Here is a 27793-nt window from a genome sequence, read left to right as displayed (position 1 = left end):
TGCACTGACAACACTAAGCAATATCTGGGCTGCTTGTAGTGTTGCTGGACAGCAATTTGAAAACTGCAGTAATGCCTCCACACTGTGGCTGATTTTATAAAACACACAGAGGGCAGAAGTTATACATACAGCCAGCAGGGGGCGACATAAAAAAATAGCCCCACATCCCGCAAGCGCTGTAGCTCGATCGTTGTTTGTTTACAATCGTGTAACTTCCTGCTTGCCAGTTGTGCTTGATAGCTAGCTTTGGTCATTTTTTAATATAACAAGTACAGTATCACCAGTTAGCTTTCAAGATGGGATGTGATGGCGGAACTATTCCCAAAAGACACGAGTTGGTGAAAGGCCCCAAAAAAGTGGAAAAAGTGCGTTCAGCTTTTCGACAGTCATGGTTTTTGGCGACGTTATCCGAGGCTATTGGTAGCATGTTAGCTACTAGCCAGCTAACAGGCTAACACGTCATAAATTTCGATTAATTTTTAAATTTTTCGATTAAACAACTTTGACACACGTTCAAAATAATTTCAGAGAGCCGGCAATGGGTCAAAACGTGTAAAAGTTACCGTCAGCTTATGCGTAAGGAGGGTCTCTGCAAATAGTACAGAATTGAGTAACGTTAGCATAACCAAGTTAACAACATCTGTGCCTACGAGTATTGATGTCAATAAGGTGTGTATGTGCTTGTCATCGTGTTTAGGTTGATAAAAATGCAGAGCTGGCCGCCAAATGGAAGTACTGTGCCTTGAGCCAGGAGAAACTCAGACGCCCCATCGTTGCCTGTGAACTGGGAAGGTAAGAGTTAATTCTCCGTCCATAACCAGTCAGGAAAAACTCAAACAATAAGTCATATGGAGACAGAGCCTCCATATGACTCCATATGAGAGACCACATAGTCTCTGAACGTGTACAGCACGCTTAAAGATCTGTGTGAACAGTTTTGGTTCACTCACAAACCTGTGAGTGAACCATTTTATTTCAACCAGATAACTGCAATGCTCTTACTTTCTCGAAAGGGAAGGCATATCACCACAGTTTTAGCTCATTGCATTGGCTCCCTGAGTGTTTAAGGACTGATTTTAAACTTCTTTTACATGTTTACAAGGCTGTTAATGGTTTGGGACTTTCCTAGATTACTACTACTTTGTCTTTATAATCCTTCACAGCCTCTCAGACCCTCAGCTGCTAGTTTTCTAAATCCAAACTATCACATAGATAAGAAAATCATCAGATCAGCCTTTTTTAAGATGCACCAAAATTATGGAATTCTCTATCCAAGGCTATTAGAGATGTGATGTGAATGTTTTTAAGTGACAATTGAAAATATGTTTATTCAACATTGTTTTTAACTGTCACAGTTCCTTTGTTTTATTCTTTACATATTTTATTGTTTTTATATCCTCCTTTGTTTTACATCTTTGTGCCATCCTCCGTTTTTACATATTTTACTTTTTGTATGTCATTGTTTTATCTGCATATTTGATATATCCTATTGACATTTCTTCTTTTGTTGCCTTGGTTTGTTTTTCACTTGATTGCTTGATTTTGCTGCACAATATTTGCATTTGCTTTACATTTCCTGTTTTTATTTTATTCTTGGGTTTTTTCACTTTATTGTAAAGCACTTTGAGCAACACCCGCTGTAGGCAAGGTGCTATATAGATTAAGTATGAAAAGCAAAGGTCTGACACCATCAGCATTGTACACTGAGGTTAAACGTAGACATGTACTGTACTAATATTTGGTCTCATTCAGGCTTTACAACAAAGATGCAGTCATTGAGTATCTCCTGGATAAGTCAGCTGAGAGACCCAACAGTGAGGTTGCAGTGCACATCCGTGGGATGAAGGTATGCCTAAAGTGAACTTTTCACCACTTGTGGGCACAAAACTTGAAATCATTCAAAATGCCCCTGCCAGAGGTGCTTCTAGTGTGCTTGTGTGTATTTTAATTGTGTGTGCCTCTGTGTATATTCATTCCTCTGCTCTCTCTAGGACATGAAGGAGCTCAACTTAACTGATAACCCAGAGTGGGAGGGAGAGAGGAGGAACGCCAAAGGGGACCGCTATGAGGACATGCACTGTGCCATGTTCATTTGCCCTGTTGTGGGCCTGGAGATGAATGGCAAACACAGGTAACACTCAATTAAGAGTTTGTAACGTGTATGCAACCCAAAAGCGATCATTTGACTGAATGAATTAGTCAAAAAAAGTTACGTCGTACTTCCGTGTACAGGTCATCAGTGCCGCGCCCATAGATGATGTTTCTTACAGATGTTTAATATCCCTGGTTAGCAGACCAGGCTCATCAAGTTCAACTCATCCATACTTTACTGTATATCCTGTACATACATGAGACTGTATCTGTATGTGCATGATGTTTTCTGCTTGTGTGACATCAGTGGCATTAAATTGGTGCCCCACGGGATTAAATTTAGCCATTTCATATCAGGAAATGCACCACACATGGATACAGAGCCAACAGGACACCATAATTGGTGTACAGTAGGCAGAGCTCCCCCTGCACAGCCAGTGGCTTGCTGTCAGGTGCTGGTTGGATGCAGGAATATATGTAGACTGAGATCAAAATAAATGGCCACACACTGAACTGTAGTTTGTTAGGAGCAAATGCATTTCATTTGCCTCAGTAGCACAGTAAAGTCAGTTAAATGTGCAGTTATTTTATCCTAATCATAATTGGTCTGTTGGTTTATTGGTAACAATGTGCAGTGGGAATCGGCAAAATTCCCTCTGTGACGGTCAGGCGTTTCACACAGGAAACAAATAGCCATCAGTTTTGAAAAAGTTTGAGACACTGTTTTTAATGTGGCATCTCTGTTCTCAGGTTCTGTTACCTGCAGACTTGCGGCTGCGTTTTCTCTGACAGGGCCCTGAAAGAGGTCAAGACAGAAATCTGTCACAAGGTAAGTGGCACATCATAATCTTCCTTGTCTCAAACAGTCACTCTACTCCAGCTCAATTCATATGACACTCGACTTTTTTTACTGTTCAGCCATGTAAGTTTGTGTATGCTAATAGATAACTTGGGCATCTTAGGGTAGTGCTGAAACATGACAAAAGTCATTCCTGTCAACAACTTCAAAACTCTCTTTAATTTTGCTCCATATGCAGCTAGTTTTTAACCGAGCAAAATGTGGCCTCATCCTTTGTCTACTTAATTTTTAGTTGTGTGTGTAGCGAGACACCGTATTCATACCAGTTTTACAACTATTTTTCTTTGTGCACGGTTGACAAAATAAAAATTTTTACATTCCCTTGACTTGGCGCTGTAGTTTCTGGTCAGTTTACTTCTACTGCAGTGCTTATCTCTATACATACTTTCAGTGAACATATGCCAGAAACATCATTATGAGTGACAAATACACTGAAGGTGGCTGTTGCATGTCTGGTTTCTTGGAGTGTTGGTGCGTCTCACTGTGCAGTGCGTCATTCAGATAGTTAAGCCAGTTAAGCATTCATTGCTTTCCTAGTGATGCATGGCTATGAGCTCAGTGGGAGACAAAGATTAAATGGGCTAAGTTTGCACTAATAAAGTACAAAGTATGCAGTCAGTACCTCACAGAAGATAACTATGTGCCATCCAGCAATCACAGAGAAAGGCTTAAATTGCAAGCTATCCCTTCGTTTGAGTAGAATGATTTTACCATACAGTGAGGGAGGGCTGGACAATAAATGAAGTATTATCAAAATCTTAATATGGCCAAATGATAAGTTTAACAGTCAAATGTGAACCCAAATGCAGACTTCAGCAAGCAGTATTACTTCAAAAAAACAAGTTTAATCACCAGCCAGGCAAAAACAGAAAAGCAAAAACTATCAACAAAGGAACAGGCCAAAGCAGAGGGCCGCAGAATAAGCCGGCTGGGCTGGCAAGGCTGGGCAAGGTCCACACATGGAAACTGCAGACAGAAAGCACAGGTTATGGCAAGGATCTGGCAAAAACGGAGGATCAAAGCTGAGCTTATAAAGAGACTAGACTAATGGCAAAACGGGTCCAGCTGGTGTGGCTGGAGATAAACTGGCCCTCACACACCAGTTTCTAATCAGCCAATTAGGGAGAAGTGGAGGACATGGGGGTGGATGTAACACAAAAGCAATATCTAAGTCGCAGGTGCAGCGCTTTTTTGATGGTACTGGTAAAATGTCTTACAAAATACCATTAAAGATTAGGTATTGTAGAGCTAAAAAGATTCCTTGGCCTATGAATTATGTTCTCCAGATGTAAGAAAGCAATTTTTGTTTGGTACAGACTGCGGTGAAAATCACATCGTCATCATTTCAGTTTTCAGTTTTTCCATTGAAAATGATAATGCTTAAAATGATCATTCGCACTAACATGAATCATATCGCATCGGCAATATCTGTCTAACTAACCTCACTGATTTTTCGCCACATCATTCAGCCCAGTCACCCAGGAATATGGGAGCGATAGGAGAGACCAGTAGCACCACCACCACCACCACAAACATTTCCATTCATAGATACCCAGTGTACATCACTGTCCTCACCAGTTTAGCATCTTAGTAATTTGGGAATAATAATAACACACAGTCATTACACACAGGTATATGTTATTAGCCCTAATAATCTACTGTTGAATCACCCATGAGGGTCTGATTCATATCAGTTTCATATTCAGAGAACTTTATTTTTCCAGTGAGGGAGCATACAACATACAGTGCCCTCGAAAACCTTAAAAAAACAAACAAACAAACAAACAACACCATGTTATACAAAATAAAATCTATAGAAAAAAATAGCATGGTAGGTTAAAGTAAACAAAATCTATATGACCTTATCTAAGGCTATATTAGGCCAGTCACCTGTAGTGTAAACCCATGTCAAATTGTCTGTTATTTTCCATTTTTGTTTTTAGTGTCAGTGATTTGTGCCTGTAGATGGATGGGAGGAGCTGTACTGCTTATGTAGTGTGTGTGTGTGTGTGTGTGTGTGTGATGTGAGCAGCTGTTTATAGCCTCTTATCACTTGTCCGTTTGTTGTTGGGTGGGTTGCATGGTGTCTGTTGGTTCCTGGTTATTTTACTGCTGAGTCCAACAGTCTTGCAGAGAGGGGTTTTGAGTTGACATTGCGGAGTGCACCACACCGGGGGGTGATGTTGAATGTAAGCAGGAATTTAATTTATGATCCAGTATGTGCAGGATTCTTATCCCCACATTACTACTGCAGATGAAGAGGTGAGTAAGGTGGTGTGCACTGGGCATCTGGGACTCGTAATGTGTGTTTGATGTGCCAGCTTCACACATCAGTGAACATAGCTCCTAGGCATAGATCACCACGAAAGCATTGTTAGCTTAACTGGCGGTTATATCTGAATGAAATATTTCACAATGGGAAGCAGAAAACGAGGCACCACCTGGCACTGATATTTGGATAGTCGCCCTGCATTGTATTTCTTGCTCATGATCATGGCATGGCTATAATACATTAAATACCACTATATATTTTTCCCCAATATAAATTAAAAAAAGGTAAATGAATAACATTATGAATGTTCTGGCTTCTTCACTGACAAAGTGAGGTGAAGTGAAAAAAGTTTCCTTTGAATATGGCCTAATTATTTGATATGATTATTGTTACTGACTCATGTTATACATTTTATTGTTATAAAGCCCTTTTCATGATTCTGATTTGGCATTAAATTCATTAAAACAGCATGTAAACTAATTGACTTTACTATGAAAGTAAACTGAGTGGAAACTACAGTGTAGCAATGTAGTTTATTCCATCAGCCTTGCAATAAGAGACTTAGGAATGACAAAATGAAGCCATAGGCAACTCAGTAACCCAGTGAGTGTTGAGTTATGAAAGCATTTTCAGTTTTCTGATTTTTAGTATTTAGGTGCCATCCATCAAACTGTCCTTGTCTCCATCTCTTGCCCCTTAATGTTTGGCCAGGAGCTTGGTTTACTTCTCTTAATGTTCTGGTGTTTCTCCTGCGTTTTCCATTTAGTTAAAATGTTTGTCCTTAGTGGTGAATGATTAACATTGATCCTGACTGTGATGTTAGCTTGGTTCATTCACATATGGAGATCTAAATCTCACTGTTAATGATTTAGTAGGCATTGTTGATAACAAAATGTGGCTGTCTGAGGTTCACAGAGCTCCTGTCACTTTAGTTGGACAAGAGAATTAGCTTAAAGTCGAATGTAATGTATGGAAGTTCACTTATAGATGGGTGATGGGGTTCAAAATCTACTCTGGCTGGCAGTAGGTCGCTGTAGTCAGTATTTTCAGGATTATCATGCTTTTTTTCTGAACAGCACTATCACCCCTACTGTCATCAGTTAGTATGAATGGGTTTTAAATATCAGTAGAAAGTGTACACTTGAGGAATACATCTTGCTAGCTATCCAGAGAATGCGTTAAAAATGGTTGTGTAAAAACTCAAATGATTGATGGCTGGCTTGTCATTGTAGTTTTATTAAGATGTTTTACTTATATTTGCTTTTTCATATATGTCTAACAGGCCTGCAAATACCATGTAATGAGACACCACAGTGGTACTGGGCATTAATGCTATTATGAAAAAAAACAACAACAACAAAACATACATACAATAGCACATAAGTGTACTTTTAGCAGTACGAAATATCATAGTGGTGTTTTTTTTTTTTTTTTTACTTTTTTATTTATTGATTTATTTTTTTAATGTCATCATACAAAACATGTTTCAGCTATGCCAATGATACTGTATGTGTAACAGGTTGTATATAGGCCAAAATGATTAATTCAAGTTGGATGTGATAGAGGTGACATTTGATTTTATAATCCATGTGTGAATTTTATCATTAGCCTTGAATCTCATCCTTGATGCATTTGATACATCGTGTCTCAAGTTTTAGTTTTTTTTTTTTTTTAGGGAACTTTTCTGTCTGTCTTTCTGTCTTTTTCTTTTGCATGAAGTTGAAGATGTGAGGGGGTGAAGAGGATAGCAGAGGTGGAGCTTAATTTGACCAGTACATAAATTCTCAAAGCTAAAATCAGGAAAAAACATTAGGTGGCTGTAAGTTGTACGGTGGAGAGAAGACCTACAGTAATGACTCTGACATTGCAAGGGGTCATTTTACTGTAAAAAATAATGTAATATTCCTTAGAGTAGCTTTAAATTTTGTCTTGTAGATATGGCTGCGCTGGACTCACAGACCTCATTTAAGAGATTGAACTGAGCCTAATTAGTTCAAAATTTTATCAATCAATATTGCCTACAGATTCAGACAACACTCATTTGAAAATGAGTACCGGCAGAACTGCTTAAGGAGTGCTTATTTTAACTTCTTAGTCACTATTCCCCAACATTAAGATCCAGTGTTTCAAGTGGAGCCATGTGGGACCCCTGCAGAAACAAGGCTGTAAAACATTTTGGTCTGGACCCATAGTTTCAAGAAACGCTGCTCTGGTATTATTCCCCAGGCATGGGATATTTTGAGATAGCAGGCAGCTGATGAGAACCACTCATTGTTGCTGTTTCTGTGGTAGCAGAAACAGTACTGGCAGCAGCTTAGCACAGGTCACTTCTTTGACTCTGCTAGAAATAGGGCTTAAAATCATAAGCAACGCTATTGTGCTGCTTGTGGGAAACTGACTCTCTTCCAAGAGATTTGAGCTCTGATAGGCTTATTAGGCAACACTGTCAACACATGACTTTTAGGCTACTGATAATTTAGGCTGACTATTCTTGGTTCATGTTTTTTTTTTTTTTTTTTATAAATATATCTTGCTTTAGGCTTGTGTTAGTGTGGGTTGTGTGAATTCTATCTGATTTGGTTAACTTGGGATAATGTGGTTCTTGCACCAAGAACATACTAATGGATTAATGACTGATTGTGTTGTAGTGCTTGCCTATGAGGCTTTGATGTTGTGTAACCCCCCCCCCCCCCCCCCCCCCCCCCCCAACACACACACACCACACACACACACACACACACACACCCACACACCCACACCCACACACACACACCCACACACACACACACATTACTGTAACAAATAAATGTCTCCTTATTTCTCTGGACTAATGCAATGAATGATGATTATCACTAGCATTATCTTTTCCTTGAAAAGATAATCAGTCTGTTGTTCACAATCATGTGAGTCATTTTCAAATGATTCACAAGACATTAAACCACAGAAAAGGCATAGGATAATAGTTTAGATTTTTAATGGGATAACAAACCTAACCAAAGACAGACAAGTAAAGATCACACAAATGCATCATTTAGGCTACTCACCATAAAATAGATCCTTTACAGCTGCACTGGTCAATATTTTATGTGAAATACATCATGATGCCAGAAAACCTCTTTTGCAGTGATTTTTTTTTAATGCTTAGACCATTTTTGCTTGCCTTAGCCAATTCAGAATTCTCATTTACGTTGGTTTTACAGTAGTATAATCTTTAACTTTTTCCTTTTATTTTTATTTCATTTTTTTCCCTTTTTTGGTGCATGACTGAATTAGCCACAACTCTGTCTGCACAATGAATAAGAAGTGACGTACAGTGAGTTCTCTACTGCACAGTCCCCTGTGTGCTGTAGTGTTCATGACTCTGCTGGAAAAGGAGACAAGAAGTCTCTAATGGGGCCAGTGTGACGCAGGAAGTCAGGAAGTCTACATTTGTGGTGGTGTGCATTTGCAAGGACAGTATATCTGTATTCTTGTGCACTTACATTTGTGTCAGCTACCCATTTCCCACCCTTAATATGCTTCAGCTCTCTAGGATTTCAAGAATGTGAGCAATAGATTGCTAGTGTGGTATAGATATTGCCTGATATTCCCATAGTTTGGTAGCAGGCTGTTTTCTGTTGCTGATAGCATATGAATTTATAATCAAATTACAAATATAGCAAATACAAGCTGTATTGCTGTGCACTAGGTAATTTTTTACCCATGGTGCTCCAGTCACCCTTTTACTGCCTTCAGTTTTACTACAGTGAGTGAGTTTCAGGTGGGAGGTCTTGGTTTCTCTCTTAAATTAGCAGTGTTTTGTTGAGCCCAACAATTTTTATTCCTTTGACTGAACAGGATTTGCACCAGGCAACATTTTACATTCCTGTCTTCTCGCTCTGCCAGCAAGTTGTGGAACTGAACTAAGATTTAGCTACAAATTCTTGGCAGAACCTGGCATTTGTGAAATTTCCCCACCGTGGGACTAATAAAGGAATATCTTATCTTATCTTATCTTATCTTATCTTATCTTTTGTCATCTAAGCAAAACTAATTTTCTTCATCATTCTAACAGCAGTGAAAATGTTAGAAATCTGCATATAACCTCACTGGGCTAGCAAAGTCCTTAAGGTGTTGTGGCTCCTCTTACCTAATCATTTAATTCTCAAAACCTCAAATTTGACCTCTTGAAATTGGAGTCAAGCATAATTCAAGTCTGAGAAATGATAGCATCCTTCCAAAGTGAAGTGCATGCTTGTATCCAGCAAATGCTCTCTGAATAGCAAAAAAACAAACAAAAAAAGAACAGGCATCTTACAGTTTCACAAATAGACAAATCAAATCTATGAGCAGTGGCACCCTTTTACAGTCTGGAGGTGATGTTTAGTGAAACATCGTATCATAACCAATTTGCTCTTTGCCACTTGCATTTGCTACATTCTCCAGCCATTTCGAAAGTGCAAATAATCTGGACCTGCATGTAGCCTAGTTGTCGGTTAGGGAGTGGCGGCAATTTCAGGCTCCAGTACTGCTGTTGAAGGATCTGCTGCTGCTTGAGTTACGCTCTGTGGGCAGCAGCCATGATGGATGTATGGGCACAGTGGCCTGCCTCAGCACCTTGTCTCTGTGCCAATGCTCGAGACAGTCCAGTGCCTCAGGGAAGGTGCTGCTCTCAAACTTATTGGCAAACATGCTGTTCCTGTTGATGATCCATGGCAGGTCGTCCACCCCATAGATACAGATGTCTCTTACATAACGTCCTGTGAAATGAAACGTGTAAAGCAAGATATTACGCAATTAGCTATTGTGTCTCTGATTTGACAGGTGCAAAACTGAGAAGGCATAGTTTTTAATGAAGATGAGTTCAGCTTTCTCTTCACACTTGATGCTCAAGGAGATTTTGCAATTCACCACTTCCTGTTTGTGGAATGACAGTTTCATTTGATAAAATAGAGCAGATAGAGGCGTTGATTAGGGGAAGTCAGACTGTCTTTGCTTTTGTATCCACTGTGTGACTCGGGCTGCTAAGATGAGTGTATTTTTACATGCAACATTTTGCCTGGTTTAGCTTTAAAGCTTGCCCCTTCCCAAAATAATTGCAGTATGTTGTTTATTTAGTCAAGCAGGATATACATTACTATTGAAATCTTTAAAAGTCATATAAAATACAAACTAAACTTTTTAGAAAGGACCCAAGATCAGATAAATGCCAATCCTCCTGTCATCTGTTGGGTAAATTTTGAACTGCATTAGCTGATAATCATCTTTAAGTCTGTCTGGGGCCAAAGAGCCAAACATAACCAAGACAAAGAGTAAGGAACAGACTGTCTTTGGCGTAGGACCGAGATAGAAGAAGAGTTTAGAAGAGGAGAAGAGGGTCATATGTCTGTTGTAGTGGTGTGCTTGATGCTTAAAAAGCCAGATATTTCCAAAAAATACACTAAGTAGGATTTTTTGTTTAGAAATTAATATTTTGAAATTGTCTCTTTGTGATAAAGGAAAGCAAGAGGGCAAATACAGCATATTTTAAATTTTGTAATGGATTACAGAAGCTGTAATAATTTGTTTACAGTATGAATGGGTGAAAAATGGGTTCAGAATAAACCAAGACAAATAGAACTGAGAATAAAACAGAATCACTGTTTTAATCCAATCAATAAAATAAAACCTGTATTGCAGGGGTCACCAACCCAGTCCTCAAGGGCCCCCTGTCCTGCAGGTTTTTGTTTCAGCTCTGCTCTTTCACACCTGATCCATTTAAGGGCTTCATGCTGATTGGTTGAAGCAGATCTACCTGAACAGGGCGTGCAGGAAGATGCGTGGGCTTTAATTGGGTCAGGTGTGTAAGAGCAGAGCTGAAACCAAAACCTGCAGGACAGGGGGCCCTTGAGGACTGGGTTGGTGACCCCTGTTCTATTGCATACTGTGTTACAGTTTACCTTTGCAGCCACTGTGTACTGATCCCTCCTGATCTCTCCATTTGATTGCCCTTATGTCTCCAGCCCAACCTCCATCTAGGTGGCTCCCTGGAGCTTCTTGAAACATATAACCAGACAGAATGAATCATATTCTTGTGTTACCTAGTCCAGTAACATGCATTTGCGATGCATTTATCATCACTTATGAAAAAACAAAATAACAAATACAAAACCCGCTGTGAATAAACCAAGAAAAGAAGAGTCCCAGATAAACCTTTAAAGGTGATGAAAATACAACTTAACTTTGGTCTGCTGGGTTGTTGGGTGTTATCTGAGTTCACATGGTGACAAAATGTCCTTAGTTGCTCCTTGCTCCCTTGAGCAGCTAATCCACAATACTGTATTTGTGTTTCTCCATTCACCTCCATAGTGCAGCAAAGCAGGTCCCAAAATCACATTGTGCCAGTTGGAAAAACAGCTATTCTGTTACCCCGTTGCCATGTAATTACAGTTTGTTTGTTTGGTTTTTTTTTTATGTACTATAAGGTCATTTCTTATTGGTGCAGAAGTTTCCTACAGACACAGGTAAGGTCAAATAGGAAAATAACAGGAAAAGATCTGTTTAATTTCTTCCAAAATTGACTTTTTTAAAATTGTCAGTCTGTTTTGTTCATGGTTGTTTATGTGCTGAAAGTGTTGTTTTGGGACCCGTTTTGCAACACTATGGACCTGAATGGAGAAACACAAATACAGTATTTGGATTAGCAGCACAGGGGAGTGCGAAGCAACTATTTCCCCACCATGAGGACTAACACCCAAGTAACTATACAACCCAACACTCTACCAGAAGTGTGTGGCACAGTTGCTATTGTACAAGCGCTGTAGCTGGTGTTTTTTAATGTCTGTTACTCATTCACAGCCGAATACCAGTAGTCTTGATCAAATACAGTCATGCCGCAGAGGTATTTTGAGTCAGTGCAAACAGTTGATTCCAGTATTATGATTTAAATAAGTATGCTTTCAGACCATATCAGTTAGGTTGTATATGAGGTCTCCTGTTTTTTTAAACATCACAATCATAGTACTTAATGATAAATACATGCTATACACAGGCAGTTGAGTTTATCAGGGGCTCAAGTAGTTGCCAGTCTGTATGTATATCTCTTTAACTTGGGTACTTTACCTTTAATGTGGTTGAGTGTCACCCAGTAGTGCTCATCTGGACTGAATGTGTCTTTGGACCACTCCAACAGGTCCTGGGCTACTGGGCTCTCCAGGACAAAGTCTACAAATTCCCGTGTTAGAGCATAGTAAGCAGTTCCAAAATAGACTTGCAGACTGTGTGGAGGAGGACTCTTCCTCAATCCCTTTCCTTTAGGGGCCACATGTGAGCCGATGATCTCCTTGTGCTGGAGCTGTGTCCTGTGCCTCATGGTCAAAGGCTGCTTGATCCCAGGGGTCATATTCCTGTCCTTCCACTGTTTGCTCTGCATGTAACGCACCAGCTCCAGGTTGCTCATGACAGGGAAATCCTGTCCACACAGATTCACCACCTTTCTCCAGCCTACCTTGGACTTTGCTAGATCCTTCATGCAATTCACATCTGCCTGGAGACGGGAAAACCCAGCGTATGTCACTATCTCACTTTGGCTGGAGAGGAAGGCATTGGGGAGGCAGCTTACCAGCCTCTGAACAGCCTTCCGGTAGTTCGAAGGAGCCTTGGCATCCACGTGAATGCAGTACACATTCTGTGGGGCATAAATAGCCCGCAGCAGGCGCACAAGAAGCTCCAGCTCCTTGTGAACAGTCAAAATGAAAGCTAAAGGGTAGTTCTCCTCCTCATAGCTCAGAGGTTTAGTGATAAAGTGGAGGTCTCTGGTCAAATCGGAGCAGTGCAGATGATTGTTCAGAATGTAACTTTCCACCTGATGGAGATAGAGAGAAAAAAATAGAGCTACTTTTTTTTTTTTTTTTTACAAGAAAAAACAACAACAAAAGTAAATCGTTGGACAGTTAAAATTCTTAATTTTTGTAGTATTTAGTTTGTCACCACTTTATTTGCTCACACGTCTATGTGTAATACTTCCTTTTTAAGGTCAGTCTCAAGCACAGTGTCAGTTCATTGATGTTGTAGATTTATTGGTTTGACTGATTCCTGACGTTTCTTCATTTAGAAAGATATGTCTTTGGCCGACACTGCAGTAGTAGAAAGTAGAAAGAAAGAAACAGCACCATTGAGAACATACCTTGCACTCATGGTGGTCCCATCGTAGCCCATCTTCACTGCCAGGCAGTAACATGCTACATCTGTTTGAGGAAGGCCTGCAATTCAGAGACTCTCCTTGAGGCTGGGGCTCTGTTGGCATCCTGGCCCTGAAGTAAATAACTGAACAGACCATAATACTGATCCCCAGGCACAACAGGAAGCTGCACTTGGTCCCTTCAAGCTGGAACATAATAGTCCAGCTCCTTCGTATGCAGACAGCACTGTCGCAGATAACCCTCCTGCAATAAAAGCATCTAGATTGCTTAACAGTTAGCAGAAGGTTCCTGGACCCATGAGGGATGCTAAATAAGGATAGGCTAAATAATGATAGAGTATGTAGGTTAGCACTAATTGTTGAAGCCAGTTTTCAGCTCAAGATATTCAGTTTAGTATGTCGAATTCAGTCTCTTTGAAAACCGCATTATTTCAGAGCCTTGCTTGTGGTTCTTCTTGCTTAAACATAAAAGGAAGTACATGACAAAATAGTCTACCCATCGCCTGATTGCTGTAATCATGCCTATGACACTAGAATAATCCAGTTACTATAAAAGCTGTTAAAGAGTTTTTCACAGAGTTAATGCATTTATCAATACACAGGATGTGATGTTGCTATCCCTTTGCGTCCCCATCATGTCCCCCTTCCCAGGTTGGGTTTTCTGTGGGTTGGAGGGCAGAGATGGTTGGACTTGACTGAGATGTGTAGTGTGAGGCATTATGATTGAGTGTTTTACAGTTAAAACAACCCTAAAACCAAAATCTTCCAAACTAATAATTTTTTTTGTAACATTTTTTTTTAAATGACAAAGTTCCAGAAATTAAATGGGTTGTGAAGATACAAAGCCATTAGGTTTCCATGCACTCTAAATTAAATTATTTAGGAGGTAAAGTTGATTTCAGGTTGGATGATTTCATTTACAACATTGATATATGCTTATAAGAATACAAAAATATTTCTTTATATATCTACGTCTGTGCTACTTATTATTATTATTTTTACAGTATTTGCATGTCAGTTTTGATTGTCATGTCAAAATTTACATTTGTGGCTTGCTATTTCTGATTACCTATCTTAACATCACAAATACATATTTCATATTTGTTGTCTATCTGTCTGTCTATCTATCTAATATGTGTGTGTGTGTACATTTTTTTGAAGGTTCAGTTAAATATTAATGGTCAGAATGACCAGTTTGGCCAGTCTGGTGATAATGAAATTTTAGCCCATCAGGTGTTAATCAGGGTTTACATGTCATGATACAAGGTTCAATCTGAGTCAGTGTCATAAAGTCACATTGGGTGTGCCTCCCAAGCCTTTCTGACTCCAGAAAATGATACCAGTACCCTTCCAGGAAACACCGAACAATATGAATTTCATGTATTTTAAAGGAACAGAGCCACCCTTTTCCTTCAGAACATCCACAGTCCTTTTTGAAAAGCCATCACCAAAGCCTGTTATTTTGTTTGCATGTTGTTTTTTTCCCCCCAATAATTCAGCTAGGTGGGAACCAAGCTGAGCTGTTTGGCAAGACAGAGTGAAAATGACGAAAGATATCCCCCTCAGAGCACTACCGTTTGGAGTCCCTTAGGACTGTTGTTAATGGTATAGGGACATGGGGGAGAAGCCTCTTGATGGGTCCCTCTACATTTACAGTCCTGCTGTTGGTTGAGAACTGTAAAAAAAAAAAAAAAATAAAAATAATAAAAATAATAAATAAATAAATAAATAAATAAATAAATATATAAATATATATATATATATATATATATATATATATATATATATATATATATATATATAAGGTCTGCACACTGTTTTTTTGTGCTCCTGTCCAGTAATTTTTAATGACTAACCAACATAGGATTTCAAACAGTATGCTCTTCATCTCACAAATCAGACAAGCCATATATTTAGGCAAGGGTGTTGTCTCACTGTGCTTTATCTGATGAAGAGCATGTCACTCATTCTATGGATTGGAGCAAAAAAACAAAACAAAAAAAAGTGTGCAGACTCTATTTTGTTTGATCTCTTTGGGTAGCACCTGTGCCGAATTGGATGTGCGTGTTTCATCTTATGTTGCTGCTTGACAACTCCCTTGGAGATCCTGACGTCCACGGGAAAGCTGCCATGGAAATATGCAGGTTTCTGATGAAATCTCATGATGAGCTGCCGCCCACCCCCCTTTCTCAGCATGAGTTTCTCATAGGGAAAACAATGGTCACCAAACTAGCACGATGCATTCGAGAGCTTACAGTTTGATGGCTCTTACCGTATCTATCTAAATCATTAAACCAAACCACAAGCTATTGATTAATTGTTGTTGTTTTCCAGTCAAAAAGCTTTTAATCTGTTTTCAGTAGTAATCATCCTACATTATAGAGCTCAGTGTGGAGTGTAGCCTAGCCTACATGTTTGTTTTCACTGTCTGTATCAGAGATCTAAGGTTACACAAGCACAGCACATGTAACTTCACAGACACACAGGCACACACACACACACACTGTACCAAAAATATGGCAAAGTTAGCTTAGTTACCTTGATGGCAGTTGAGCCTGTTGTCTTCACAGTGAAAGAGGAGGACGTTAAACATTAGCCCCTGTTCTGACCATTGCAATCTAAGCTACTGCCCCAAGTGTGTTATAAAAATCCATCCAGAGACAGACCGGGAATGAGAGCCATTTCCACCAGTGCCATCACCAGTAACAGCAGCAGCAGCAGGAGCAGTCTCTGATATACACTTCAGCTACATTTGACACACATTGTCAGGCTTGCTTTGCTGTTGTTGTTTCTGGCGGCCGTGTCCTCCGTGCTTGTGATCGGGTCCGAGTGAAAATGAGTGTTTGCGTTTGTGTGTTCTCGTCTTTTGTTGCATTGCTGATTGAGTCGCTCCCCCTGCATCCCCACGAGACGAGGGCCGTCCCTGCCTGGTTACCAGCAGTTACACCCACACACACCTGACATACCTCGCGCACTCTGCAGTAGTTTGCTAGTCCCCTCTCCTGTATTTCCCACTCACTGATGCATTGTTTTTTTTTTTTCCTGTTTTGCTTTCAGTTTCTTGTTGTCACTCTCCTTCACCCCATGTTCCTCTGCATTTGTCTCTCTTTCCACGCAAATGTGTTAAATACTGATCCTTGTTTCTCCTCTTCTCAATCATCCGAGGTTCAGCCGAAGAGCATAGCTTGTAATATCCACTCTCTTTCTCCGCGCTTGGTGCTGCCTCTCTCTCGTTTACTTTCTTGTTTCCCGTCAAGTGTCTGGCTCAGTGCTGAGGCAAGGCTCTGGTCGAGTGGTTCACCGACATGATGATAAGCTGCTCAGCTGACTAAGTGTTCAGCTCACCCGTGGGCTGTATCATTTGTGGTAATAGCAACAGCAATGTGACCAACTTCAGAGCAGCCCCCACAGAGTTTGTTTGCTGCCTGGTCAGCTTCTGAGATTATCCCTCTTGTGTTTAACAGAGCACATGGCCAGGGTTCACACCCACTGAGCCTGCACTTTGGGCACACAATAGATCCCCTGCTGGTTACTGAGGGCTTTGACATTTGTCTGAGTTGTTTGTGAAGCACATGTCTGAGGTGTACTTTATACCAATAATTTTGAATTTCTGTTTAAGATACAGATTTATGACCCAGTGACTTTCCAGCCTTTCCTGGAGAATAGCTAGAAGTTTATTTAAAGGTTGCTTTTTCAGAGACTAACAACTGTTTTCCCTGTGGTTTCATAAGAGAGCTGCATTGGCACTTTGTTTTTCTCTATTTCTGCTAACAATTTGCCAGCCGTTTTGATGAAATTAGGTGTAACGATTCAGTGATATATTTGTGACCTAACTGCAATAAATGGACAACTGCTATTAGATGATCTCTTTTTTGGATCCTCCAGAAAAGGAAACATTCTTGTAAACTGGACTAAAAATATCATAGTGACTAGGAAATGATATGCATGTATGAGCTCAGTCATCACATGGCTCAGTTATTGTTGTTAGCTCATTTTAAATAGTGTCATCTTATATAGTCGTATCCACGAAAGGTATTATATAAGATTAAGAGCAACTCATCCAAAATACGATAGCTTGATTATTTCTTCATTGCTCATACCCTGTTATTTTTATGTGGATTCACTACAGGCTTACATATAAGGTAATGACAGGACAACTGAATCAACACTTCTATGACATTTTCCAGTATAAAAAATTGTAAATGTGAGTTGGCATTAACAGCAGGGCTTCCATACCTGTTTAATATAGTCGTCCTGGCCTTCTGACTTCTTCCATCATTAACTTTTTTTTTTTATCCATCCTCACTCAAAGTCTATTAAAAATGGATAGGTGCGTACATTTAACAATCATATTTAAAGACATTTGTTGATTTAAGTTGCATGTGGTTCTTGTAGTGTTATTCCTCTTAAATCATGTTGGTGTATTTTTTTAACTGTCATTTGCCAAGATCATTTATGTGTGATAAATAATTGAAAATATGCCTTGCTCACAGATTGTACAGTTTTGCCTGTTCCTCATTTTGTCTTTTGCTGATGTTTATGAACCCACAAACATTGAAGAAGTCATGGTATGGTCATGAGATGTATGTTTATTCATAACATTAGCTTATGTTAGTAGCTTCATGTTGTTATTCATATAGTTATATAGTTATCGTATAGTTATCCCATCATTGTTATATCCATTGCACTAATACGTAACCCAGCCCAATTCATTTGTAGATCATTACTATGCTGCGGGCAACTGTACTCACATGACCTTTTTTAAAAAAAAAAAAATTAAACAGTGTATTGGTAGATGAGTGATGCTGATCTCAACATGTCATGGCTGGCATTCTTTAAAGATGCTTTGTTTGAAACATTATTTGCATTTCACTGATAAATAATTCATTTGAATGCGGTTTTGAGTAGCCTAGGGAAATAGCTCACCTATTTGCTTTGTAGCACCCCCACCCCACCCCCCATCCTTCAAAAAAAAAAAAAAAAAAAAAAAAAGCCTAGTATGCAAATTATTGGTTCACCAGTCAAATTAGAGTAGAATACAGACACCCCTTCCTTTATTTGCCTGCTATACACCTTAACTACATTTAGCAAAGAACCTAAAATCATGCATCAAGTTATCAGATTATATATTTTCAAAGATACAAGATAAAGATAAATATGAAGGAAGGCTTTACAAATTCAATCTTTTTAGTGAAGTAGTAATTTTTTGTAGCGAAGCCAGACACTTTAGCATATCACTATTATGGGACATAATTCACATGTACAACTGCATGGAAAACTACAGTGTATACTATAGTGTACACTCTTACAGTAAAAGAAGAATAAAAGGAGTTCGCTGCATCTTACATCTCATAAACATTTCAAAAACAGGCTATGTAAACAGGTTGTGTAATAAAATAATAAAAATCGACTAGGGCAGCCAAAATGAATTGTTTTAACCCTGTAACGTTCTGATGGCCTGCTGGTGGCGCGGCCAACATACCGTCTTTCAGAGGCTGTAGACGGCTCAGTTTTTAAGCTAGGGGCAAGCATGCATATTTCTGTGGTGTTCCTCAAGGTCTTTGTGTCTCGATCCTGTTTTTATTTGTTCTCAAGTGGTCAAAAATTGTTAACTTTGCTCCAAATCTGTATAACAAATCGTATCAACCGAAAAATTAACAACTTTAATGACACATAATTGAGCATTGGAATGGCCACCATATGCGTCCATCATAATGTTCTAACCCTTACACACCCTAAATACATAAAAAAATTGGTGCCTAACCAAAACACAATCTTTATTACAGATTTATGATGATAACAATTTGATACAGTGCTGAGCTGCATCTCAAATCAATCTTCAGGTTCCCAGCTTTCAGATGATGCATGATTCCACTTCTATTTGGCATCTACTGTTGACTTTTTATTTCCCCCTGTCCCTCCTGCCCCTCCCCTGAAATGGGTCTAAAGAAAGGGACGGACTGGTCAGGGGTCAACATTGTCAGGGTTTCAGACTGGGACCAAAATGGTCACACGTGTTACCATTTTTTGTGAGTGTACAAGTTAAACTTTCATGTGGTTGCTTTTGTGTGAGTGCATGGGATTCACGATCTCCAAAGGTGAGGACATAGAACTTTATGAAACAGTCTATTTAGCTGTTAGACATGAAGCTGTCCCTCTTACAGAAAGCAATTTTTTTTTGTGAAATTAGCTTGTGCACCTGACGAAATTGTAATAGGTGCTGAAACTGGAGCTTCAGATTGTGAGCATGTCCGGTCTGAGCTGTACCAAAAAAACAAAAACAAACAAATAAAAGTTGTGAAGTTGCTAAAGGGATACTTAGTGTGGAGTCTATTGTATTGGTAGATGAGTGATGCTGATCTCAATATGTCATGGCTGGCATACTTTAAAGCTTTGTCTGCAGCCTTATTTGCAATACACTGAAAAATCATTCATTTGAATGTGGTTTTAAGTACCCAAGGAAAATAGCTTGTCTAATTTTACTGTTTGCTTTGACACACTCCCATTCCCAACACTGCAAAAAAGTAAAACAAAACAAAATCATTTTTCAATATTTCCATCGAGCCCAGTAAACAAATAATTTGTTCACCAGTCAAATTACAGAATAAGCTGAGACACCCCCTCCTTATTTTCCTTCTATACACCTTAACCACATTTAGAGTAGGACTTATAATCACGCATCAAGTTATGAGATATGTTTTAGGGATGCTAACCGGTGGCCGTTTGACCGGTTGTTGACCGTTTGAACTTTAACCGAATAATCTTTTCGGTTAAAAACCCTTTAAGCCCGAACTAGAGTGCCTGTAGAGAGAGGAGCTGAGGGTCTCCTTACGCCGCCATTGCTGTGAAAAAATGGAACCGTTGGAGTGAACGGAGTTGTCGCCACTCTCTACAGGCACTCTAGTCCGAACGTGTCGTCGCCGACACAAATGCGCATGTCAGATTGTAAATACCGTAACTACCGTAAGATTTTATCGATCGAAAAATTCCAACTGTTCCTGAAGGTGGAGAAGTTGCTCTTGCGCTTACATACAGTTTAATACGGTAAACATGGCGACGGGACGCTCTGCCGGGTTTCGATGACGTCATTAAGCACAGAGCTCAGCTCGGTAGAGACAGACCGGAGAAACCATAGATATCAATAATAATTATATTATAACATATTATAATTATATTATAGATATTATAGATATCTACGGGAGAAACGAGCCAAGCTTATGTTTGTCGCGGACGTAGTGGTATGCGTCCGGGGCAAGACAATGGCGCCGGTGCTAGCGCTGCTAGCTTCTATTTGTTGCGGTTATTCTTTTATGGTTTACAGACAGTAAAATAATATTCTCGGTTAACCGAAATAAACCGATTAATGAGGCCCGGTGGTCGACCAAGAAAATTTTCCATTTTCGCCATCCCTAATATGTTTTCAAAGATACTTTAATATTTATTTAAATGTTGCTTTCAGTCAGTCGAGGAATTCAAATTCTGTCTTTTTAGTGAAGTACCAGTTGTTTTGTAGTGAAGCCAGACACTTTAGCACATGATTAATATGAGATATAATTCACATGCACACCTGCATGGAAAACTGATAGTGTGCACAGTGGCAGTGTCCTGAAATGCAAAATATTTAACAAGGATATGAAAGAAATTGGCTTTAGAGAGAAAAGCAAAACAGATATTGTGCCCTCTGTTTGTAAGGCATTATCTGCTCAGTCCAGATAATGGATTCATATTTAGTAACTTTCATACCAGATACTTTGCGATATTACTTGCAGTTAGTCACAGACCAGCATTAGTCTTTCATTCGGGAGTAGTCCAGAGAATTCCCCACCGGTGGGGCAAATCGTAATCCCTGTTTTTTTTTTTTTTTTTTTTTTTCCATAGCTACTGAAAATGTTATTGCAAAAGTGTTCTACTAGAAATATGATAGTGTGATCCTACCCACCTGTCAAGTGAGGCATTACAGAGGAGCCAACAACAATCTGCAGTTACTGTGCTGCTGAGTGAAAGTGATGTGACACAGATGATGAGCCTCAGGGCAGCCACACCCAGGAAGCTTTTAACCTAATTCCACCTTAACACCGAGCTGTGGCACTCTGCTAACACCACAGTGTAAATGGTGCAGCAGCTTATTTTTGCGTAACACAAGTTGAATCATGAGAATGCAATCCAGAAGCATTATCAGTTGCCATTTGTCGGTTCAGGATGTGGGGCTGCCAGGAAGAAATTAGTTGTAACATCAATGATTTAGTATGTGTTCATCTATGCAAAAAAGCTGCTTGGTGCTTTGGTTTTGTTGCTTCTCTTTTTGCTGAGTTATTTTTAATGTGGTGAATGATTGTGCCTTTCATAGGACAGTGAGGCGATGGGATGGACCCACATCTTGTGATCAGTTCCTCTGACCTCATGATGATACCGTGCTATTTAATCACTGTGTTTTCACGTTACTCAAGAGGGCCATACTTTTTAACATGCCCATATAAGACACTGGATGCACATTTGACCTTTAGTGATGTGCTTGGCGTCAACCACATTTAACAGTTTCAACTGGAATTGCAGAATTAAAATTATAGCATGGCCAATGTGTTTGTCTGATGATTCCATGACTGTCAGTTCTTGGTTTCTCCCGTTGTTTTTGCCCATGAAGATTGAAAGGCGAGCAACCCGGAAATTTACTTGTCAAGTAGCACTCAATGTATGTCTCACTCCCAGCAGAGGGAGTGAGAAGGTCATACAGCACTGAAAAGTTCTATAGTGCAGTTTTAATTCTCCAACTCTTAATTCTGTACTTTGAATTTGTATTGCCTTGACATCTGATTGTAACTGGCTGCTCTTTTCCATGATGACAACTAACATCTCTTAACCAGATGCTGTCTTGTCTTTGTTGTAGTGTGGAGACCCATTCCAAGAAGAAGACATTGTTGTGCTCAATGGCACCAAGGAGGACGTGGAGAAACTGAGGGGAAAAATGGAGGAGAAACGGGCCAAGGCTAAAGCTAAGGTGATTTTTTTTTTTTTATCATGCAGTTGAAGGACAACAAACGTAATTAAATGACAGCAAGATGGTGGGGCATGAAAAGAAGACATTTTAGTAAAATTTAAGTAATAATGCTTCACTTTCTCATGTTTTCAGGTTAAAGGTTACCTCGGTCTCAGCAGTTAATCGGTGTGTATTTGTTTTGTCAATGGGCACATGTTTTTATTCCCTTTTAGAAATCCAAGAAGAGCAAGGCGGCTGAAACTGTGTCCAAACCATCAGATTCCAAAGGTGGGTATGAGGCATTTGTGTAATACCTGAGTGTTTAGCCTGTCTGTAAACAGAACCGAGCAACCAACAAAATGGCAGAACCTTAAGGCCAGATGAGCCAGAAATTTCAGAAGGTGCACCAGTGTTTAATCAGTCAGAGCAAGGTTGGGATCTTTTGCTTTTAATTCGGTCAATTCAGGAAATAGTTCCTCCTCACTATTAGCCATAGACAAGGTCTGATGTGCAGTCTGTAGTTTAATTGGCTAAAATATAAACAGCAATAACTACTATCAAACTGGAGTCTCACTAAATTTTGAGTAAAATAAATTGAACGTTACACCAGTGACAATGTCAGTTTCTCTAAAATTATTTTTAGTCACATGACTCATGCTCATTGTTCTTGCCTTTTAGGCTATTTTGGCTGTTGTTATTTAGCATTTATCTTTCAGAACCAGTGCACCCTTAGTAGAGTAACAGAGAGTTTGAGGAAGTATTTGGGAACAGCCATAGAGTTTAATCTGTCTGGCAGCTGGCCTAATTTCACTTATGTTAACTCATTGGTAAATCCCATGTTATTATCTCCTCTTCTTCTTCTTCTTCGTCTTCGCCTTTTTTGTCTTTGTCTTTTTCGGCGTCATCTTCTTTGTCTTTGTCCTTGTCTTCTTCTCCTCCTCTTCCTCCCCCATCTCCTTCTTCCAGCTCATATTTGCTGCCCAGAGTCTCTTAATTAATCAAAGGAATACTAACCTTTTATATATCAGTATTGGAAAGAGATGTGGTACAGTGACTGTGGGGTTGTACAGCATGTCTGAATCCCAGGCCAGACACAGCTCAGTTGTCTGTGTCCTCAGACTGCATTGATGTAGCTTCCTGTTTGGACCTGTACTGCTACTTTGAGCTCGGTGCTCTCCCCTGACAGTCGCACAAGGCGTTGGCTGAAAAACACCATGAGTTTATTTGTATTACTGAAACAATTATCACAAGGGTCAGTAAAACAATAAAAGGCCAAGTCCACCCACTTCCCTGTCTGCTCTGCCTTTTTTGAATAAGTTATTTTCTCAAGAACCTTTACTATTTATAGATTAAAGCCATAGGGATTACCATCAAATTAGCTTTTTTTGCACTACCCTCTTGACTCCATGTATGCAGACTCCTACCGCAACCAAAACTTAGTGGATGCTCAATTACTAGGCAGTTCTTTAGAATAATTACTGTTTAGAAACACTGAACTGAGTTCATTATTAAATACCAATAATGAGTTCTTATCATATTATAAATATTTGTAACCGATTATACATCAATCAGTTTTACGAAATTGTATGTATGATTAATAAGTGAAGAATATTGCAACACCTCATTCATTACCTAAATTTAATTACTGTGTGACTAGTATTTTACAATCCAGTGCATCAGTTCAGCAGTCAGGGCCATTTTAAGGAATGTTTAAGCATGATTTGTTTGTCATCAGCAAAAAACTTTGACATCATTTGCAAAAATATGTCTGAGTACGTACACATGTGATCACATTAGGCAGAGATGTGCAAATAATGTACCAACAGACCGTTTTCAAAGCAGAAAGTTTAACATCAAGCAGCATGTAAACACAGCTGTTACTGATGATATTAATAAAGGTTGTGTTCCACTGAAGTGCAGCAAAGCCTTTCCAATGAGTCTGCATGAACAACAGCAGGACCCCGGCTCTGTTAGGCCTGAATGGAACTGAACCTCAATTAATGTCAGTAGTTAGCTTATCCGTTCTTAAATTTGTTCTTCTAAAAGTGTCACTGATTTATGGACAAAACATAAAATTACTGTGACCTCTTCACTTAATCATCCTCTCTCCATGTTGTTTTTCCTCCGTAGACGACACAAGTTCTCTGCAGGTGCACGTACCAGGGAGCAGCTCAACACAAAATGGCAGTGCCAGCAGCCAGTCAGGTAACTGTGGATAAACTCAAGCTTATGTTCATGCCAGTCATTCTTCAAGTGGAGTGTTTGAAAATGCTGAGGTTTTGTGAATGAAATGTTGTAAATATCTGATGAGCTGTGTTATTACTGGTGAATATTACTGGGGTTTGACCATCAGTTGAACTCCATAGCATTTTTTTGTTGAGTGGGAGACCAACCACTCGACTTAAAATGAGTTGGATGTGAGTACACGTCTGCCTACATGCTTTTTCAGATTTCTAACCTTACCTTCAGTGAACAGGTCCCACTCAGTTTTGTGTTGCAGACCATAACACATATTTTATTACACTGCAACAGCAAACGGCAACTGTTTCAGAGCATTGTAACAGAAAGCATTTGAAATAAGCCACATCTACCTCCTTTGCTCCTTTGCTCCTTTGTCTTTGTTCCTCCCTTTACTTCTTATCTCCGTCACTCTGATTTTTTTTCTCTCTGTTGTTGTCTCTGTCATTTTATCCCCCAGCTGTGGCCGGGCCGTCTGGATCCTCTAGCTCCTCTAAAGAAGCCAAATCCTCCACATCCACTGCCACCAAGAGATCCATCCAGCACATGGATGAGAAGTCAGAGGCTTTCAAATCACTGTTCACCACCCACAGCTCTGCCAAGCGCACTAAAGAGCAGACATCCAACTGGGTTACCCACACCCCATATCACTTCTAGTAACTGTATAACCAGCGCCCACAACGACCACTAGTGCAAAATAGGGTTGCTTTATGTTGAGATGCGCAAAAGATTGTGAAAGGTCACAAAATACATTACAGACCCAGTACTGCTACTTCTGTCTCTCTGCCTGAACATAAATGTGTGTATTCATCACTCTCTCTGGCACACACACACAAACATCCTCATCACTTCTAATAGCCATGTCACCAGTGTGTTGACCCAGTCCCAAATTGTCTTCTCCAGTCCCCAGTTGCCCAGTGTTTACACGTTGTGAACATTTTGTTAATAACTCCCCAAGCATGGGAGCGTCTTTGTTTTGTTGCCTAGTTCCCCCTGTACACACTCCCCAGGATCTCCATGTTCTCTATCAAAGGTGCATTGAGAATAGGGAGTAGTTATGGATTGGCCTACAAGATAATAAAAATGTTCCTCTTACCTGGTTGTTAGATCAGAGGAACGCCTCTGCTGACATCTAGTGGTGAGGGTGTGTATTACAGACTTTACTGAAGCCATCACATCGCGCCTCATAGCCTTGATTTTTATTATTCAAGCAGTGACCTGAACTTAAAGGCTCTCTAAAACCCCGTGCTGAAGAGAGTACAATCGGTGTTAATCGATGCTGCAGTTATAGACTGTGTAATATCGTTTTTTTTTTTTTGTTTGTTTTTTGTTTTTTTTTTTGCTTGTCGGACCCAGCAGAATGAGCTTGGCCCTATCATCCTGCATGTGTTTCCTTTCTGGTTTAGCAAAGGTCTGTCATTGTTATTTATCCTCCTTTTGAGTATTCATTTTTCTCGCAAAGTATACAGGTTTAAAAATGAAAGATAGCTTACGTTTGTTTTTGATAGTCAACGAAATATGAGTTTTATTATCGATAATCGAAACTTTTCTATTGACCCTTTTTTTCAGCAAAAATAGCCTTGTTAGAGAACATTCATGATTTGTGTTTTCATTGTGTTTATGTGTGGGCTTATTTGTGAGATTTTCTTTTTCTAGTCGCAGGTCCCACCTGTAAAAAAGACAGAAATAAAGACATTTTTATTCAAACATTCCGACTTGACTCAGATATTTTCCAAGCTTGACTTATTTTATACTTCAAATAGTAAGTAAACTGCTCTGTGCTGTTTAAACAAAAACATCCTACAATAAATTGATAATTTTAATAATGCATTTCCAGCTCACATGTAAGGGGTGTAGCGCACTGCCCCCGCCGCCTTTTATTGTCTTGATTAAGGACATCTATCGGCAGTATTTGACAGCATGTAGATGTTGGAGACCGTGCCACCTCAGCACAGCAATTCTTTACTAGTGCTGCGATTTTAATCCTATTCATTCAATAAAATAAGACCTGAGCTCGATCCAAAATTACACTCTTCTTCTCAACAAAGGCCAAACTGTGCTGGCGCAGTAATGTGAAGACGCAGTCACTAGGTGGCAGCAGAGGCGGCCTCATCTCACGCTGTGAGTTTGCACAGACACACGGTTTGCCCGCAGTGCAAGAAAGTGGGAGAGCTGCCTGTTCCTCATTAAATGAAAGTTGGGCCATAAATAATCCAATCATCGTAGCTAAAGGTTGAAATAAACACTACATCTTTTTGTCTTTATCCAAATGAATATTCTGACATGTTTTACTGTTTATTCTTTTTGACTGCCTGACATTAAAGCGCACGTTTCAACATCCAATACTTTTTTTTTTTTTTAAAGAGAATAGTGCATCAATAAAAATACACAACTAAATAGAAGTCTTTTCCCTTTGGCCCTGCTGTCAGTACTTTTATAACAGCAAGAATCACATTTAGAAGGGTTTTTACTGAGATTTCTGTCGTATGAACAAAGAACATTAAAAATAATGTATTTTCCAAACGTTTTGTTTCAGTTCATATATTTCTTTGTTAAAGGATTTCCCCTTATGCTATGCCTCATTGTGCAACAGCTTTATTAATGCCGTTAATTTCCTGGCTGGTCAGTCATGTGAACCCAGAACTGTCAATAAATGCGTGCAACAATTTCGGTGGACTCGGCACCACTAGGCCTGTAAGAGCAACAGGAATTAGAGCATACATGCATTCTTAGACTGTTTTCTAGACGTTTTGATACACGGCGTTTATACCATGCAAATGTTATTTTTAACCAACCACATTTTATGACTGTCAAGTCATAAAATAAGACTATAGTAGCCTACGGCAGACGTGTTGGGAATTAAGATGAAGTCGGAGAAATGTGAACAGCTGGTACATCAGCAAGCAGGCTACCATTCACTAACCGTAGCTGTTAAAAACCTGTTTGAGGAACCGTATAATTAAAAATGAACTGTTTTGCATTAATATATTATCTTCGACCTTTTGGAGCCAATCTTTTTGCAACTCAGTATAGCCTACATTTTTTCCATCCCATGTTTCATAAATAAAAGAAAGGCATTCTTAAAGATATGCTATATAACCTAGTGTGATTACCAATTAAATGGAATTTCGATATGTTAGACACGCACTGATTTCCTATTCACTGTAATAATCTGGAAACTTAATTATTTCATTAATCTTA

General features: G+C 39.4%; 2 protein-coding genes across 3 annotated transcripts; one reads left to right on the top strand and one right to left on the bottom strand.

The window, feature by feature from the left end:
- The first annotated feature begins 209 nt into the window (after nt 1–209).
- On the top strand, nt 210–26943 carry rtf2 (replication termination factor 2). The gene is made up of 9 exons (XM_030051110.1): nt 210–365; nt 698–792; nt 1753–1846; nt 1992–2131; nt 2842–2920; nt 22265–22375; nt 22588–22642; nt 24485–24559; nt 25053–26943. The coding sequence occupies exons 1-9, from the start codon at nt 297–299 to the stop codon at nt 25247–25249; spliced, it is 915 nt and encodes a 304-aa protein (XP_029906970.1). The 5' UTR covers nt 210–296; the 3' UTR covers nt 25250–26943.
- gcnt7 (glucosaminyl (N-acetyl) transferase family member 7) lies at nt 9234–16790 on the bottom strand. Of its 2 annotated transcripts, XM_030051106.1 has the most exons (5): nt 15919–16790; nt 13366–13624; nt 12303–13044; nt 11141–11236; nt 9234–9961 (listed from the first exon to the last, which is right to left on the bottom strand). In XM_030051106.1, the coding sequence occupies exons 2-5, from the start codon at nt 13573–13575 to the stop codon at nt 9717–9719; spliced, it is 1293 nt and encodes a 430-aa protein (XP_029906966.1). In that variant the 5' UTR covers nt 13576–13624; nt 15919–16790; the 3' UTR covers nt 9234–9716. The 2 variants fall into 2 exon arrangements, with proteins under 2 accessions (XP_029906966.1, XP_029906968.1); XM_030051108.1 differs by lacking the exon at nt 15919–16790 and having other exon boundaries at nt 13366–13749.
- Nucleotides 26944–27793: the final 850 nt, after the last annotated feature.

The sequence above is a fragment of the Myripristis murdjan genome, chromosome 5, assembly GCF_902150065.1.
Source record: "Myripristis murdjan chromosome 5, fMyrMur1.1, whole genome shotgun sequence".
Classification (NCBI taxonomy): Eukaryota; Metazoa; Chordata; class Actinopteri; order Holocentriformes; family Holocentridae; genus Myripristis; species Myripristis murdjan.
Note: the sequence above shows the minus strand (reverse complement) of the source record. Positions and strands in the feature narration are given on the sequence as shown.